Here is a 16254-nt window from a genome sequence, read left to right as displayed (position 1 = left end):
CACCCCTACGCCCAATTGTGGACAGCATAAATAGTCCCACATACAAACTGGCTAGACATTTAGCGAAGCTACTAGCCACTCTCACTAACAATTCTCCCTCCTTTATCAAAAATTCAGCACACCTAAAAAGCATCTTACAACACCTCACCCTAAAAAGCTCAGACTTAATAGTAAGCTTTGACATCACTTCACTATTCACAAATGTACCACTAATAGAAACCCTCAATCTACTGAAGTCACACTTCCCCCCTGATATATTTGAACTATTCAAATTCACAATACATGCAGGATATTTCACATGGAAAGGGAAAATATACAAACAAATTGATGGGACAGCCATGGGCTCCCCCCTTTCTCCCCCCCTAGCCAACTTTTACATAGAACACCTTGAAAAACAAGCAATCAATACAGCCACTCTCAAACCAACACTTTGGCTACGCTATGTTGATGATGTGCTTGCTATTTGGCCACATGGCCCTGAGACATTGAAAACATTCTTAGCACATTTAAATAGCCAACATCCAAAAATCCACTTTACTATGGAACTGGAAGCCAACAACTGTCTGCCCTTCCTGGATACACTCATCACACATCTCCCAGATGGTTCCTTATCATTTTCAGTTTTCAGAAAACCCACACATACAGGCAGATACTTACACAAACAATCACACCATCATCCTTCTCAACAATATGGCATATTAAAAACGCTAACCCATAGAGCGAGAGCAATCTGTTCAAATGACAAGGCTCTGACTGCTGAACTGACTCACTTACGCCACACCTTCTTGGCCAACGGCTACAATCCACAAAAAATAAACAAAATACTGAACACTCCCAAGAATCCCCTCCCACCATCCACCACAGAGAACTACAACAAAACAGTCACCATCCCTTACATTAAAGGCACATCCGAAAAGATCTCAAGAATTCTCAATAAACATAAACTACGCACTACATTCAGACCATATAGCAAATTAGCCACCCTCATCCGCTCACCCAAGGACAGCATTCCTCCTTTATCACATCCAGGAGTCTACCAAGTACCCTGCTCATGCAATCAAGCCTACTACGGTCAAACAGGAAGAACTGTGAATATCCGCATCAGCGAACATAAACGATACGTCCGGAAATATCATTATGGGAAGTCGGGCCTAGCAGACCATGCTCTGGATACCCCTGCACACAGGATCAACTGGAAAAACACAAAAGTACTACACAGAAACCCATATAAATCAGAGAGATTGTTCTTAGAGGCGACAGAAGCCCTAAAACACACTCCAAATCTCAACAAATATGGCTGTATTAACTTGCCGAAGATCTGGGAGACAGTCATATTAAGAAAAAACTAGCACTTTTCTAGGACTCTAGTAATATATGATAGCGTTTTTTTTTTTTTTTTTTTTTTTTTTTTTTTTTTTTTTTTTTTTTTCAGATAGAGGGCGCCAAAATCAGGACTCTAGTCTTTGGGTTACTGCTACAATTTTGGTTAAGTACACCATGTTGTTTTAGTCTCGCGTATTGTGACAAACAGTGTTTTTGTGCTCTGAAGATGCTGGTTATAATACCAGCGAAATATCAGCATCAAGTCAATAAATTAATTATTTACTTAGTTTCTGTGTTCTATTATACCGTTAAAATAATAAACAACAGGAGGCCTTTTTGTTCTTGAACTTCTTAATAATAGCATATATTTCAGCAGGTGAGGTGGGTGCAATTTGAGTGGAATATGTGAAAGCAGAATTGAGTGAATATCTGACATTACGGTGGATCTTGTATATATGGTTAAAATCGAGGTGATCGTATGCAGGTGTACATTGTTTTTCAAGATGATTTGCTATTGCTTCAGCTTTATCAGCATCCGTGTGGATGAAACCTGAATCTGTTTGGAGGGGGGGGGGGAGGAAGAGGTTTATTTCTGTTTTTAATCTTTCGGATGAGATTCTATATGGAGTGGTTATCAGTAGAGATGGAGGTTAGTTTTTCTTCCCAGAGTTGATTTCTATGGGCTGCAAGGGCATCTCTCACTGCGGAGTTGAACCTGTTCAGGATCCGTTTGTCTTGTGGCACCCTGGTGTTGTAATATCTTTTTCTTGCCTTATTTTTTTCTCTAATCAGATTCATAATATCTTCTGGCAAGTGGTTGGACTTGCGGGTAGTTGCAGGGGGTAGTAACTGCTGCACAGGCTGCTTTAATCTGTTCTGTTAAATTTTTAACAGCTATTTCAATTTCCTCTTTTGATTTAATGATGGGACCAGGACCAATATATTTTGGAAGTACCTTGGAGAGCATTTCCCAAAGAATGAATGAGTGAGGGGGGTGGAGATAATTTTTCAAGGTTTCCCAATTTTAATTGTATTAGGTTATGGTGTGATGACAGATCGTTAATCGTCATTAAATTGTATTGGAGTCTGATGTGCTGCAATATGGCTATGTCCAGCACATCAGCCCGACCATAAGTGTTGTGATGGGTGGGATCAGCGGGACCTATTACAAGAAGGTTGTTGAAACCAGCATAGTTTTGTAGTATCTGTCCATTTTTGTTGGTCGAACGGCTATTCTAGGTTGAATGCTTGGCATTTAAATCACCTGCCACAATGATAGGCTCTCCGGTATCGAATAAGGTGTTCAAATCTGAGAACAGTAATGATTTATGTGGAGGATGATATACTGCGAAGATTTTTAATTTGCAGACAGAACTCGTGAGAATCTCAATGCTGGTGACCTCGAAGTTGGTGGTAGGAGGGATGTTTATGGAGTGATGAGAGAGGAAATTTTTAATGAAAATTGCCATGCCCCCTCCTCTGTGGGATAATCTATCAGCTCTGTACAGTTGGTATCCACAAATTTTGGGGTTGTCTTGAAGGTCTTAGGTACGTCTCATTTAGTAAAAGGATATCTGGCTGATGTCTTTGGACGAAATTTTGAAGTTCTAAAATCTTACTCCTCGGGCCATTCACGTTCCATGCAACGATCTCTAGAGATTCTGGTTTTACTTTGTTACTGTTCATTAGTGAGTGCTGAAATAATGGCTCGTGTGTCCTTTAGAAATCTGTTAGTAGAACTTTGTGAAGGGTTGGATCTGCTAAAATCTAACAGCATATTTGCCAAGGAAGAGGTAATGATAGCTGTCAGATTTGGATGTGGTGTTGACTGTTCAGGGATGTCTGTTTAGGGTGAGTTACATCTGCATATGTCCTAGACTGTTGTTTCTGAATTGTTCTTTTAGGGGCCTCAGATTTAAGCAGATGGGCTTCTGATCCATTATGTTGAACTATAGGAGGCTGTGGAGTAGTCGCTGATGTAGTTGTGCTAAGAGAGGAAGAGTATGTTCCTTCTTCTGGTTTTCTATTTCTTGGATTGTGCGTGCATCCTCTAGCTGGCAGTGTGAGGACCACCACAGTTGGCACATTTAGCCGGGGTGGATTTTGGCTTGGAGCATGTATTTGTTGGGTGGCTGACCCCACATTTTAAGCACTTAAATTCAGCCTTACACGTTTTCTGGGTGTGACCAAACTTCTGACATCTATGGCCTGTGGAAGCCCTTTTTCTTAATGGTTCTATAATGATTTTCAGTCCACAGATGGACGTCAGATCATATATGTGCTTGTAGGTTTGACTGATCTCTACTAATACCAGTGGCATTGGAGTCCTGTCTCTCCTCGTCATTCTGCTGACCTTTACGGGTGGTAAATCTTTCTGGTATAGATCTGCAGTGATTGTTTCTGTGGAAACATCTTCAGATACACCTCTAATCACTTGAGGTTTTTTCCTGATCCCAGTGAAAAAGTGTGGTACTGAATACCTCTGGTATTCAATTCAGAGGTTAACCGTCAATAATCCATCACTGTCCTGGGTTGGATTTTAATACCGTCTGTGACATTTTTTGCTTGGCTGTATGAGATCTGTAAGTTGTACATCATAGTCCTTAGTGACATCCATTTATTCTTTTCACACAGAATAATTGGGGGTATCTTTTCCCTTGAGGAGGTAGGAGAGTCTGGGACAGAGCCATCTTCTTCCATTTGATCTGCATTTGGTGGTTCAGAGGCTGCAGTTTTGTTTTTTGCGAGCGTGAACCTCCTGATAATCGGTGTGGTCAGTAAGGGGATTATTCTCAGCAGTCGTTGCTATTTCGCTAGCGCTGTCTTGAAGAAGTTCTAAGAGTTTGAGAGTCATCTGTATCAACTTCTTTTATTTCATGAACTGCAACCTTTCCTGGCCATTTTGTGTGAAGCAGATTTCCTACATGTTTAAATATTGCCAGAAGCTGTTTACAATTAAGTTCTTTGTATGGTGCATCCATGTTTAGACCCAAGTCTTGTTCTGTAGAGCAGGACATGACTTTCCCTTTCCACAATAATAATAATAGACGGTTTCTAATGAAGTAAATGAAGCAATGAAACAATGGCGATACTGATGGCAGTAGGCCTAGCGTATTGCCCTTGTTTTGAAATTTGCTGACTTACCTACTTAGCTGATTCTTTGGACCTCTTTAAAAATAAACCGACTGATTATAGTAGTAAAGCTATTTACTAATCAAAATTCCTTGATTAGTAAATTTACAACATTTTCCACACCTGTAGAGATTTCTGAATGCCTTTTTATTTGTTCCGACACTAACTGCATTACTAGATTTCTAATAAATATTCTGCGCCGTATTTTCACATTGTTGTTTAGCATATGAATAATCTGAGCATTTATATTTATGAGCTATACTGACATTGGAGCTCGCGGTATCTCTCAGATACAATTTACTGTCAGACATCACAAACCTTTACAAACAAAACGTGTTCAACCAAACTGATAGCAAAAAAAAAAAAAAACAGTACGGAATATCACTCGTAAAATATGCATGTGCAGCTAGTCATGACTTTCAACCTATACAATAAAATATCTATGTCAATTAACAAGTATCTGTTAGATCTGCCAGGACCTCCGCAGGGTCAAATATCACAAATCTTTGCATAACATGTGTTAAACCAAACTGACAGCAACAAAAGTGCGAAATAGCCATAATATACTCGCACGCAGTTACTCATGACCTTCAGCCTATACAATAGATAGGTTAAAGAATATTCATATTAACAATTAGCATGTATCTGTCAGATCAGATGCGAGCGCCCCGAGTGTTAAGATCTTATTTTATTCTGATCCTAGTTCTAACAAGGTAGTTTAGCGTAAAGAAGTAAAAACTTTAACTTTGGTGAGTTTACTGTTTACAGGATGACGTGCGTTTGAGTTTGTTTATTCTTGTTCAAACTGGCATTTGCTCTAAACATATTTAAGAAAAGCTGCTGCAATTATTAACTTTATTCTATATTATGCTGTTACGGTGTACATACTCGATCGTATTACTAATCCAAAAGGTATCAACTGTAAGATTTTGTAATTAGAGATAGGACAGTAAAATGCAGTGCATCAGTAATAACAAGGACAAGAAATAAATTTGAATTTGAACTAAGATCTAAGGTAAGTTATTCATTCTTTTCTTGTACATATAACGTAATATATTCCTTATTTAAAAATTTTTTTAAGCTGTCATGAAAAAATTAAATTTTCACGCTTTTAGATATTTCACTAAAGAAATTAATATATATATATATATATATATATATATATATATATATATATATATTTTAATAATTCGACATTTTCTTTTAATATTAATTTTTATTTAGTAAATTTATACATGGAATACTCATTGTAAAAATTGTGTTTTGTGCTAAGTTTTTTTTTTTATTAATATCATAAAAACATTTTTTTTGTAATTTCTGCTTTTGGTTCAATAAACTTATAATTAATATATTTCGTATTTCATTTTTACTCACTGATACATTTTTATAAAGTGAATTTTTATTAGGGGGGGAGGTATAGGGATGCCAACTAAAGTTTTGCACACAGGCACCTGGCACTACTGGTGCGCCCCTGTCCTTGGTTTAATCCTTTATCCAAGTATAAGCAAACAAGTTTGTGCTTGAACTATTTTCAGCACTGGGGCTGAAAATAGTTCAAGCAAATCCAAGTGTAAGCAAATTTGTTTGTTTACACTTGGATAAAGTATTAAACCAAGTATATAATTCATTATCAGGTTGGTCGATTGGTAGAGCCTCTGCTACTAATGGCTCAGTTAAGTAAGTTTGAGCGTGGTTAGTAGTTGGAAGGGAACCAATCGTTCGATGCTGTTAGCACACTCTCCCTCGATGAGTCTTTGGACTCCCTGGAGGTGTCAAATAATAATAATAATAATAATTATGGCAATACTGTTATTTTTGACCACACAAACTATAGGAGAGAATAAATGACTACTATTTGGGTTTCTTTTGGTCAAATTTATTTTTAAAACAAAGTTATATCAACTAGTTTCACCAGCTGTGGCTGCTGGCTTCATCAGGGTAAAAGATGTATAAAATAAGTAAGAACACTTAAATGCTAAAAACTGTTAATACTAAAACCATAAAATAAACTGAATACAATTGTATTTTTTATAAGCAGAAGAATGCGTACATCACACGCATAGCACGTGTATGATCTGCTAGTTGTTGTGTAGGAACGTTGTTGTGTAAAATACAATTGTATTGTTTATTTTATGGTTTTAGCATTAAGTTTTTAGCATTTAAGTGTTCTTACTATTTTTATACATCTTTTACCCTGATGAAGCCAGCAGCCACAGTTGGTGAAACTAGTTGGTATAACTTTGTTTAAAAATAAATTTGACCAAAAAAAAAAAAACCCAATTAGTAGTAATTTATTCTCTCCTACAAGTATATAATTTCGTATCATTAATTTATAGTATAACCAACTGGAAACACTTTCAACAACTAATTTGATTGGAATAGGCCTAAGTTCGATTCTCGTCGCAACGGGAGGAATCTTTATCTGGACGATTTCAATCGAAGGTGAGTTAGCCAATCTTATACAGAGGTAGCAGGGTTTTTTCTCCCAGAAACTTGAGTTTTTCATCCCGTATACAGACAAATCGGCCCTTCAGAACACACGCAATTTACAGACAAAAAATACTAGTTGTGGTGGCGGAGGTGGGCGGTAGATGGCGTTGATGGAGATGATTCGTAGTAGAGGTTTGGTGTAGTGGTTGAGACAGTTGTAAGTGTCCTCCCGCAATGAGTCTTCGGACTCCTTGGAGGTATCAGGAATAATAATAATAAAGTGCAAACAGCTTTTTGGCAACTTGTATGTAAAAATCTGACTTCTGCATTATTTCAACCTTGGTATCACCTCCTGGTCTGGCTCCCACTGATGAAACCTCAATAAAGGTCAAAACCGGTCTGGGTAGTGATCTTTCCCATAATGCACAGCATTATACATACCAGTAAGGATATGTGCATTATGGGATACTAAGGCAAGTGATGTGAAGTTATACACCTTTTACCACAAGTTGCCCCAGTCCTGAAAATAGTTCAGGTGCAAACTTGTTTGCTTGCACTTGGATAAAGGATTAAACCAAGTATATAATTTCTTGGTATCTTTAATTTATAGTATAACCAAGTTGAAGCACTTTCAACAAAGAAATTATCTTCTTTCCTACCATCTATTAATGATAAATTATCACCTATCCTTACCTATTTTTTTTATCAAGTGCTCTGTTCCTGCCAACTTTGCTACATTGGACAGACTAACTGTTCTTCCAAAAACCAACCAAGACTGTATAAGATTTTTAGAATCGGAGTTCTAGCCTTGCTTCTCATGTCACGTATCCTAGACATTCATTGGAATCAAACCAAGATTTTTGCACTGCTGTAGATTTAAACTGATTGTCTGTTCCTTGAAACTTGCAAAACCCTGTATCATCACCCTGATTTTAATCAATAAGACTGTGTGTCTATCTCAATGGTTTGGGAACTAATAGCTATAAATTGTTCAACACACACACAAATATATATATATATTTGTTAACCTTGATTGCATAACTATACTTGTTCCCTGGAACTTTTATTTCTCCTGTTAACAGCTATGACTGCAACACAAGGAAATATACTCATGCTATATGACTCATTCTTCTGTTTCCTAATCTGAATATTGTAATCACTCTTTGGCATTCTCCCTGAATGATGCTTATGTTACAATTAATAAAATATATTAGGATTTGATATTGCATTCTAATTTTCTTACATTTTTCTTATAAAACACTCAAAACAGTGTGTTGAGTGTTTTATAATATATTATTGTCTCCACAATATTTCTTCAAATGTATAGTGATGGATTTCTGTATGTCTGGTGTTCATTTTGTTATTAAGATTTTCAACAAAGAATAACTTTTCCTTATTCTATGTATCACCTAGTTTGAAAACTTCCTCCCTTCTTTCTTAGTAAATTTTCTTTGGGACCATAGGCACCAATAAAATAAATCTCATTGTCCAATTCACCATTTTGATGTTTGTCCATATCACTCTGTTTGATATTGCCTGTCATTCAGGAAATTTATGTTCATGTTTAGTGTTGAACAGAATAGCTACTCCTTCCTTTATTTCTCTGATCATTATTGCCTGAATATAATGGCTTACGAGGGTGGTTTGAAAAGTTCTCAGCCTCGACTATAGATGCCAATGCTATCAGCAAGATTTTTTTTTCCTAAGTTGGTACACTTGATCATTGTCATAATCATCCATGTGAAATTGCAGGTCATTCTATTAAGTAGTTTTTTTATACAGCTGTCTGAAGTAAAAGTGTTGTCTGTATCCCTTAAGATGGATAAAATTGAGTATCGTGCGGTTAAAAAATTCTTTGTAAAAGAAGGTTTAACTCCAAAAGAAATTCATTCGAAGTTCATAAAAGTTTATGGGCACTCTTCTTCTTCTTCGTTTTTGACAATTAAGAAATGGGCTGCCGAGTTTAAATGTGTCTGTACCAGCCTTGAAGATGATCCACGTGAAGGATGTCAAAAAAGTCTAAGAAGACCAGAAATCATTGATCAAGTGCAGGATATGGTATTGGATGACTGGCGAGTCACAGTGCGTGAAATTACTGAGACTATAGGCATTTCAAAAGAACGTGTAGGATATATTTTGCATGAAGAATTGCAAATGAAAAAGCTTTGTGAAAGATGGGTTCTGCACTTGCTCACAGCAGATCAAAAATGCACTCTCATGAAAATCTCTGAACAGTGCTTGGAACGTTTTAACAAGAATAAAACTGATTTTGTATGTTGATTTATTACTATGGATGAGACTTGGATTCACCATTACACACCAGAATCCAAACAGCAGTCAAAACAGTGGACAGAAGCTGGTTGTTCTTTGCCAAAGAAGACAAAGTCGGTTCCATCAGCAAGAAAGGGCATGTTTTGGGATGCTAAAGGCATTTTGTTTATTAATTATCTTGAAAAGGGTAAAACAATAATCTGGGAATATTATTCCAATCTTTTGACTAGACTAGATGAAAAGACCCGGTTTGCAGAAGAAAAAAATCATCTTTCATCAGGACAATGCACCTGCCCACAAATATTTCAGATATTTCATATCTGCACTATGAATTGTTGTAACATCCACCCTATTCCCCAGATTTGGCTCCCTCTGACTTCTATCTCTTCCCAAAAGTAAAACTCTTCCTTGCTGGTTAGTGTTTTTCTTCAAATCAAGAGATGATTGCAGCTATAGAGGGATATTTTGCAGATCTTACTCAGAACCACTACAGTGACAGGATAATGGCACTGGAGTATTGCTGGAATAAATGTATTAGTCTTAAGGGAGATTATGTTGAAAAATAAAAATAATTTTGAAATTATAAATTCGTTTTTTCATTGTTAGGCCGAGAACTTTTCAAACCACTCTAGTAAGAAAGTCATGGCTCTCCACTCCCTCCCACCGAATGCTGATATTTCTGAAGGATATTCATCATCAAGAATCATTCTGATGTGTTGAGGAGAATACCTTTCTCTCACTCAAGTTCACACTAGCAGTCTACATTGTGATGAATTTTTTTTCTCTGTCCCTTGCACTTTTAGTGACAGTTTGCTGTATTTGTGTAGACATTTAACTTCCTCCTGAGGAAAGTAATGAAACACATTAGCTGTTGAAATGTCAATATATCTGTATGTCAGAATAAATAAAGTTACATGATAGTGTAACTTGGAAATATTCATGTTATTTCATTATGTCTCATAATTACTGAAATATCTTTCATGTGGTTGATTGATGTCAGTGATTGAAAAATAAGACATCAGTTACTTGATTAAATTAATGAAAGTATTTCACTGATTAGAAAATAAATTGATACAGATATTCTCTGTTGGTCAAGTTATTTTTGTTCCAAGTAGGATTTTATATTAGATATTTCTTAAATATGAGAATCTTTCTAAAAGTATTACATCTGTCTAAATAATTTTTCTTTTCTCTATATATTTTTAGCATAAATTTTTCCAGTGTCTTCTGTTTCAAGTTATTAAAAACATCAAGTGCTGCAAGAATGTACCTGTTTTATAGTATTCTTGTTGGAACTGGATTCCAGCTAATTAATGGTAAGTGCCATTTGATAAATTTCTGTTATTATTACAAAAAGATATCCATGGAATCTTTTAATTCACTGTGGCAGATCTGTCCTAGCTGCATACCGTCACAATTTTTTTTTTTCATAATGTTCTATCTATCCTTTTCTTCCATCCCTTAGGATGGGTTGAGTTCTCCCCCTCTCCCCTAATTGAGGGGCTTACGACAAATTAATGCAGTCAGTATGTCACTCCTCTGCTGCAATCCCTAAGGGCAATATTCATAACTGTAATCTGTGTGTGTTCAGGGGATGAAAAACCTGAGTTTCTGGGTGAAAAAACACCCTTACCTTCATATGAGACCAGCTAGCTCACCTTTTGTTGAAAGAGATCAGATAAAGGTTCCTCATGTCACTAACGGGAATCGAACCCAGGTCTTTCCGACCAAAGGGCTTCGTCTGTATTGACTGAGCTATGGAGCCTTTATAATGCTAAGTTCTTTAATCAAGGACTGGGAATCTATAGCTTACTGGTACTGTCAATTTTGGAAAGATTACTTAAGCACACCACTTTGCTCTAGACATCTAAGATGCTTTTGTTTTCACCAGGATCCTACAAAGTACATAACATTGGTACCAGGTTATGAAACTTACACATGAAGAATTTATCAAGAATTATTCTGGTCACTAGAATTTTTCCATTAGAGAAGTTTCCACCACATCCTCTTCTCATCATTCATCTCCAGGCAAGACTCTGTTGCTTATTTCATTGCCATACATTTTACTTGACCCATCTAAATGTATTCTAATCAAACTCTGCATTAAAAGAACTCATATATGTCTATTATCACAAACTGTGTAGAAATTTTACACATTCTTTTTACACTATTTTTACTCCATACAACATCACTATACCAGGTTGTTTATATGTGAATATTATTATTATTCAGGCCTCCACGGAGTCAAGACTCGTCACGGGAGTTCCTTCCTAGGAAACACAGTCTATCATACCACTCTTTGAACTCATTGACCATTCTTGCTCTCGCCACTCTATTAGACAATGCAATTCCACAGTACAACCACCCTCCATGCAAAGAAACCACTCCTCACTCTCTTGCTCGCCACTTCCTTTCGCAACCTCCAAGAAAAGGCCCGTTGTCATCACTCCTTCCCGCTGTTCAACCAAATGAAAGAATTCCCCAATGTCAACCCTGTAACCACCTCTCAACAGTTTAAAAGTCTCAATCATATCACCTCTCCTTCTATCTATCAAACTCTACAGTCCACATTCCCTCAGCCGATCCTCATAAAACATTGTACAGTCTTTAAACTATCTTTGTTATCTGCCTCTGTACCCTTTCCAAAATTAATTTATCCCCTTCAAATCCTGGGGACCAAATTTGAGAACATAGTCTAAGTTTGGTCTGATCAGGGTCTTATACAATGGAGATAACTCCTATCTCTGCAGGTCAGCATCCTTCTCGGCATTGCAGCAATCCTCTGTGTTACCTTCACTACCTTTTGCAATATGTCCCCTGAATTTCAGGTTTCTATCAATCGTCAACTACAGATCTCTTATCTTCCCTACTTCCTCCAGTACGACTCCTCCAATAGAGTTTGAAGTGTCCCAAACCTCAAGACCTTACATTTTGCTGCATTAAACCGATACCCCCATTCATTTGCCCATCTGTCTAGTTTATTCAAATCCTCTTGCAGGGCTATCACATCTGCACTATTACTAATAACCTTCTCCAGCTTCACATCATCCACAAACAACTGAATATCCCCCTGCAATCCACTGACAATGTCATTGATATAAAGGTTAAACAATATAGGTCCCAGTACTGAGCCCTGTGGGACCCCACTTGTAACCTTCTGCCTTCTTGATACTGTCCCACCATACACAACTCTCTGATACCTATCGGACAGCCAATCCTGAATCCAGTTGATCAACCTGACATCCAAACCCATGTGCTGCAACCTAAATATCAGCTTATCATGTGACAGCCTGTCAAATGCCTTTGCTAAATCAAAAAAAATGACAGTATATGCCTTTCCCTCATCAACTGCTCTTGTAACTTTATTATAAAAGTCTAGCATATTACTAAAACAAGAGTGCCCCTTAACAAATCCATGTTGACTCGCACAGATAACATTACCCTCATCTGCCCAATGCTGCGTATGGTCCCTCACTAATTTCTCCAAGATCTACTGATGACACACAAACTGGCCTAGAAATAGACACTTCCAGTCTGCTACCACCCTTATGCAATGGCAGTATCTTACCTGCCTTCCATTCCATGGGCACCTTTCCCATAGCCAGACTTTCATTGAAAAGCCAGCATGCAAAGGGCTATGCAAGCTAATGTAGATGCTGGGTTATCATTGGTTATGCCAGGAGAAATTGAATATACTGGTGCAGAAAAAGGAGGTAGTTTCATTTTGAAATTTTTTGGGGAGAAGAAAAACTTCACTAATATAGAGATAAAATCACACAGATTTTGCCCTGATATTCATATAACATATGTATTTTCTAAATTTCATATATTATTATTACAATTATTATTATTATTACTTTTTTCACTTCTATCTGGTGCAGTATTCAAAAAACAAATTCGTGGGCTTTGATTTCGTACTGAGAATGGTTGAAAGTGTTAATGCATATAAGCCCTTTCAAGGATCATAAATATAAATAAACAAGAAAACAAGTCGAGATCATTATTTATATGCTCCTAACAACTTATATCATTTACATATCAGGCTTGGGAGCATCCTTTTATTCTCTTAAACAATTTGGGTTATAGAACCATGTGCGGTCAGCTGGAATATATTTTTGCACTTCTAGAGCTCTTTTATGTGTAGATTCTTAGGGTTTTTGATAAAAGTCTGGACTGTAGATCCATTTCAACATTAGACAGTCAAATTGACACCATCTTTCTCCAGGACAAATTCCCAAATCAAAGTGGTGCTGACCAAAACTCAAGAAAAAAATTTTTCTTTGAGTCTATTCAAGACACTCTTCTTGAATGATATGCTGAAATGATCACTAACATTTGACAGCAATAATGACGAAATTCTTCTGACTTTTTTTTTTTTTTTTTTTTACAAGTAAAACTCATTCTTCTTACCAGCTTCAATCCTATGAATAGACAGTTGTGTTTTGAATATTGATATGTGATGTTAGAAAATCTTTGCCAACATCAAAAACATATAGATACAACTCTTCAAGAAACACATGAACAAATTCATTTTCTCTTCTAGTTACTTGTCCACACAGCACTGTCATTTTATGGGTCTTGTTATAGGTCATGTTATTGATGTTAAACTGATCTCTTTGGAATTCTCCTGCTGGGCAAAGGCAACCTTGTTACCTTCAGTGCTAGTAAACCCAGTCCTCTCTTATTTCTCATAAGAGAGAGAGATCTCAATATTTGGCTCTCCAGTTAAAGTCAAATTTCTATTTTAGGACTGACTTACACTTCTATCCATACCTCCTCAACCTTAAAAAAAAAAAAAAAAAAAAACTTAGTGTTCTTTCCCACTGAAGACATTTCTTTTCTCACATACAACTACACTACTAACAGTGTAGAAATCTTATACATGTCCATCCTTAGAATATTTTTCTAGTACTTGGGATGAAGCATCAGAAACCTCTCTAAAAATGTTTGGTGCTGTCCAAAAGAGAACTGTTTGTTTAATATATGATTCTCCATTCACTTTCATAAAGTCACTTCATTCACTTTTTTCTAGATGTTTTCCATTTTATGTATTTTTATATACATCTGGTTGGCACTGTTCTTCTGAGCTGGTGGTTGTCATTACTCCAGTTTTCTTTTAGGCCTATAAAAATATCTATAGTTGCTGGTTTATATTCATTCATTGTCAAACTTCAAACCCAGCTTCTCACCATCCTGTTTCTTTCAGTCTACTTTGATTCTTTAGGATAGACTTTCTCACATAGTTCTATCAAATGCTACAACTTATAGCTATGCGAGAAAGATATTAACAAGTTCCTGTTTTCTCTTTAACCACTTGCCCACACACTCTCCACTGTCATGGTATGTTTTTGTTGTTGTTTCAATAATGAAATACAATGGGTTGACATAATTAAAAGAACTATAAAAACAGAGGAAAACTCGCATAAAAAAACTTTATTAACATAGAATTTTCACCTAAGTATCATAGGAAGAAAGAAATGGAGAGGAATCAATTGGATGTGGTTGTGTAAGTGAAGTTAGATGGGAAGATATAGGAGATTTTGAAAGTGATGTTTATAGAATTATATATTCCTGAAGAACACGAGGGAAACATGGAGTAGCATTTGTGTTGAATGAAAAGGTTAAAAATTCAGTAGAAATAACTATATATATAAAAGTGATATGGTGATTATGATTCAACTGAAAGCAAAGCCTGTGGAAATAATGATTATACAGATATATATGCCCACAAGTGACCATGATGAAAATGAAGTGGAAGAGATATATAATCAAATAGAAGAGATAATGGAAGAAGACAGAACTAAAAGGTATACCATCTGGATGGGAGACTGGAATGCAGTGGTAGGTGAAAAAGTAGAGATGGGAATAACAGGAAGATATAGCCTTGGAAAAGGAATGAGAGAGGCAAAAGAGTTATAGAGTTTTGTAAAAGACACAAACTAATTATTGGTAATACTTGGTTCAAACTTCCCAAGAGAAGAAGATATACATGGAAAATGCCAGGAGATATCGCAAGATACCAGATTGGTTATATGTTAATACAAAACAGGTATAGAAACAGTTTAAAAAGGATATCCACACATCCAGGAGCTGATATTGACTCAGACCATAATTTACTTGTTATGGAATTAAGTATACGATTTAAGAAAATAAACAAAGGTCAAAGCAAGGAAAGGTGGCACCTAGAAAAACTCAAAGGAGATGCTGGTGAGAAATTCAGAGAAGAACTGAAGAATAAAAGAAGAAACAAAGAAGATATACCTGAAGAGACTAGTGATGTTAATGCAAAATGGAATCGACTGAAAAACTTGATATATGAAACAGCTGCTGAAGAGATAGGTTTTGTGGAAGGGAAAAGAATTAAGAAGCCAAGGATTTACAAATGAAATGACAAGAAAGAAGAAGATGGGAAAAATGTAAACACTGAAGAGGGAAGAGGAAAATACAAAGTATTAAATAATGAACTGAGACGACAAACTGATAAATCAAGAGAGGAATGGTTAAAAGCAGAATATAAAGTAATTGAAGAAATGGATAAAAGGTGGCGATACGATAAAACGTTTGAAAAAGCAAAAGAACTTACAAATATTAAAAAAAAAAGCATAAGAAATCTGCCATTAGAAGATAAGCAAAAAAAATTAATTTATGATATTAAAGTACAAGGTAAAATATGGAAGGAATACATCGAAAAACTTTATGCAAAAAATGAAAGATCAATGAAAATTGAATTAGAAGAGCAAAATGAAATCTCAACAGAAGAAAGAGGGCCTGAAATACTAAAGACAGAAGTAGAATCAGCAATTAAGGAATTAAAAATTGGAAAGATGGAAGGAGTGGATGGGAATACCTTGTGAAATCCTAAAACAGCTAGAGGACAAAGGTATAACAGAAACATGGAAACTATGCAACCTCATTTACAAAACGGGAGAATGGCCTAAAGATTTCACACAGAGTATTCTTATACCAATTGAAAAGAAAAGCAATCATACTAATGCAGTGACTACAAACTATAAGAATACTCTCACATGCCTCTAAAGAACTGCTAAGAATATTAAATCGACGATTGGATAATAGAGTGGAGTATTTCTGGAGGATGAT

General features: G+C 36.1%; 1 protein-coding gene across 2 annotated transcripts in view; it reads left to right on the top strand.

Moving 5' to 3' along the window:
- Ctns (lysosomal cystine transporter cystinosin) overlaps positions 1 to 16254 on the top strand; it is a 291830-nt gene that overhangs the window by 36848 nt on the left and 238728 nt on the right. For both annotated transcript variants that reach the window (XM_090406888.1, XM_090406887.1), the window contains exon 2: positions 10363 to 10472. In XM_090406888.1, the coding sequence (XP_090263014.1) occupies positions 10363 to 10472 (110 nt within the window). The remainder of the gene's footprint in view (positions 1 to 10362; positions 10473 to 16254) is intronic.

Source organism: Typopeltis vanoorti, chromosome 17 (assembly GCF_054136105.1).
Source record: "Typopeltis vanoorti isolate ZY-2024b chromosome 17, IOZ_Tvanoo_1.0, whole genome shotgun sequence".
Classification (NCBI taxonomy): Eukaryota; Metazoa; Arthropoda; class Arachnida; order Uropygi; family Thelyphonidae; genus Typopeltis; species Typopeltis vanoorti.
The sequence above is the reverse complement of the archived record's forward strand: the minus strand, read 5'-3'. Positions and strand labels throughout refer to the sequence as shown.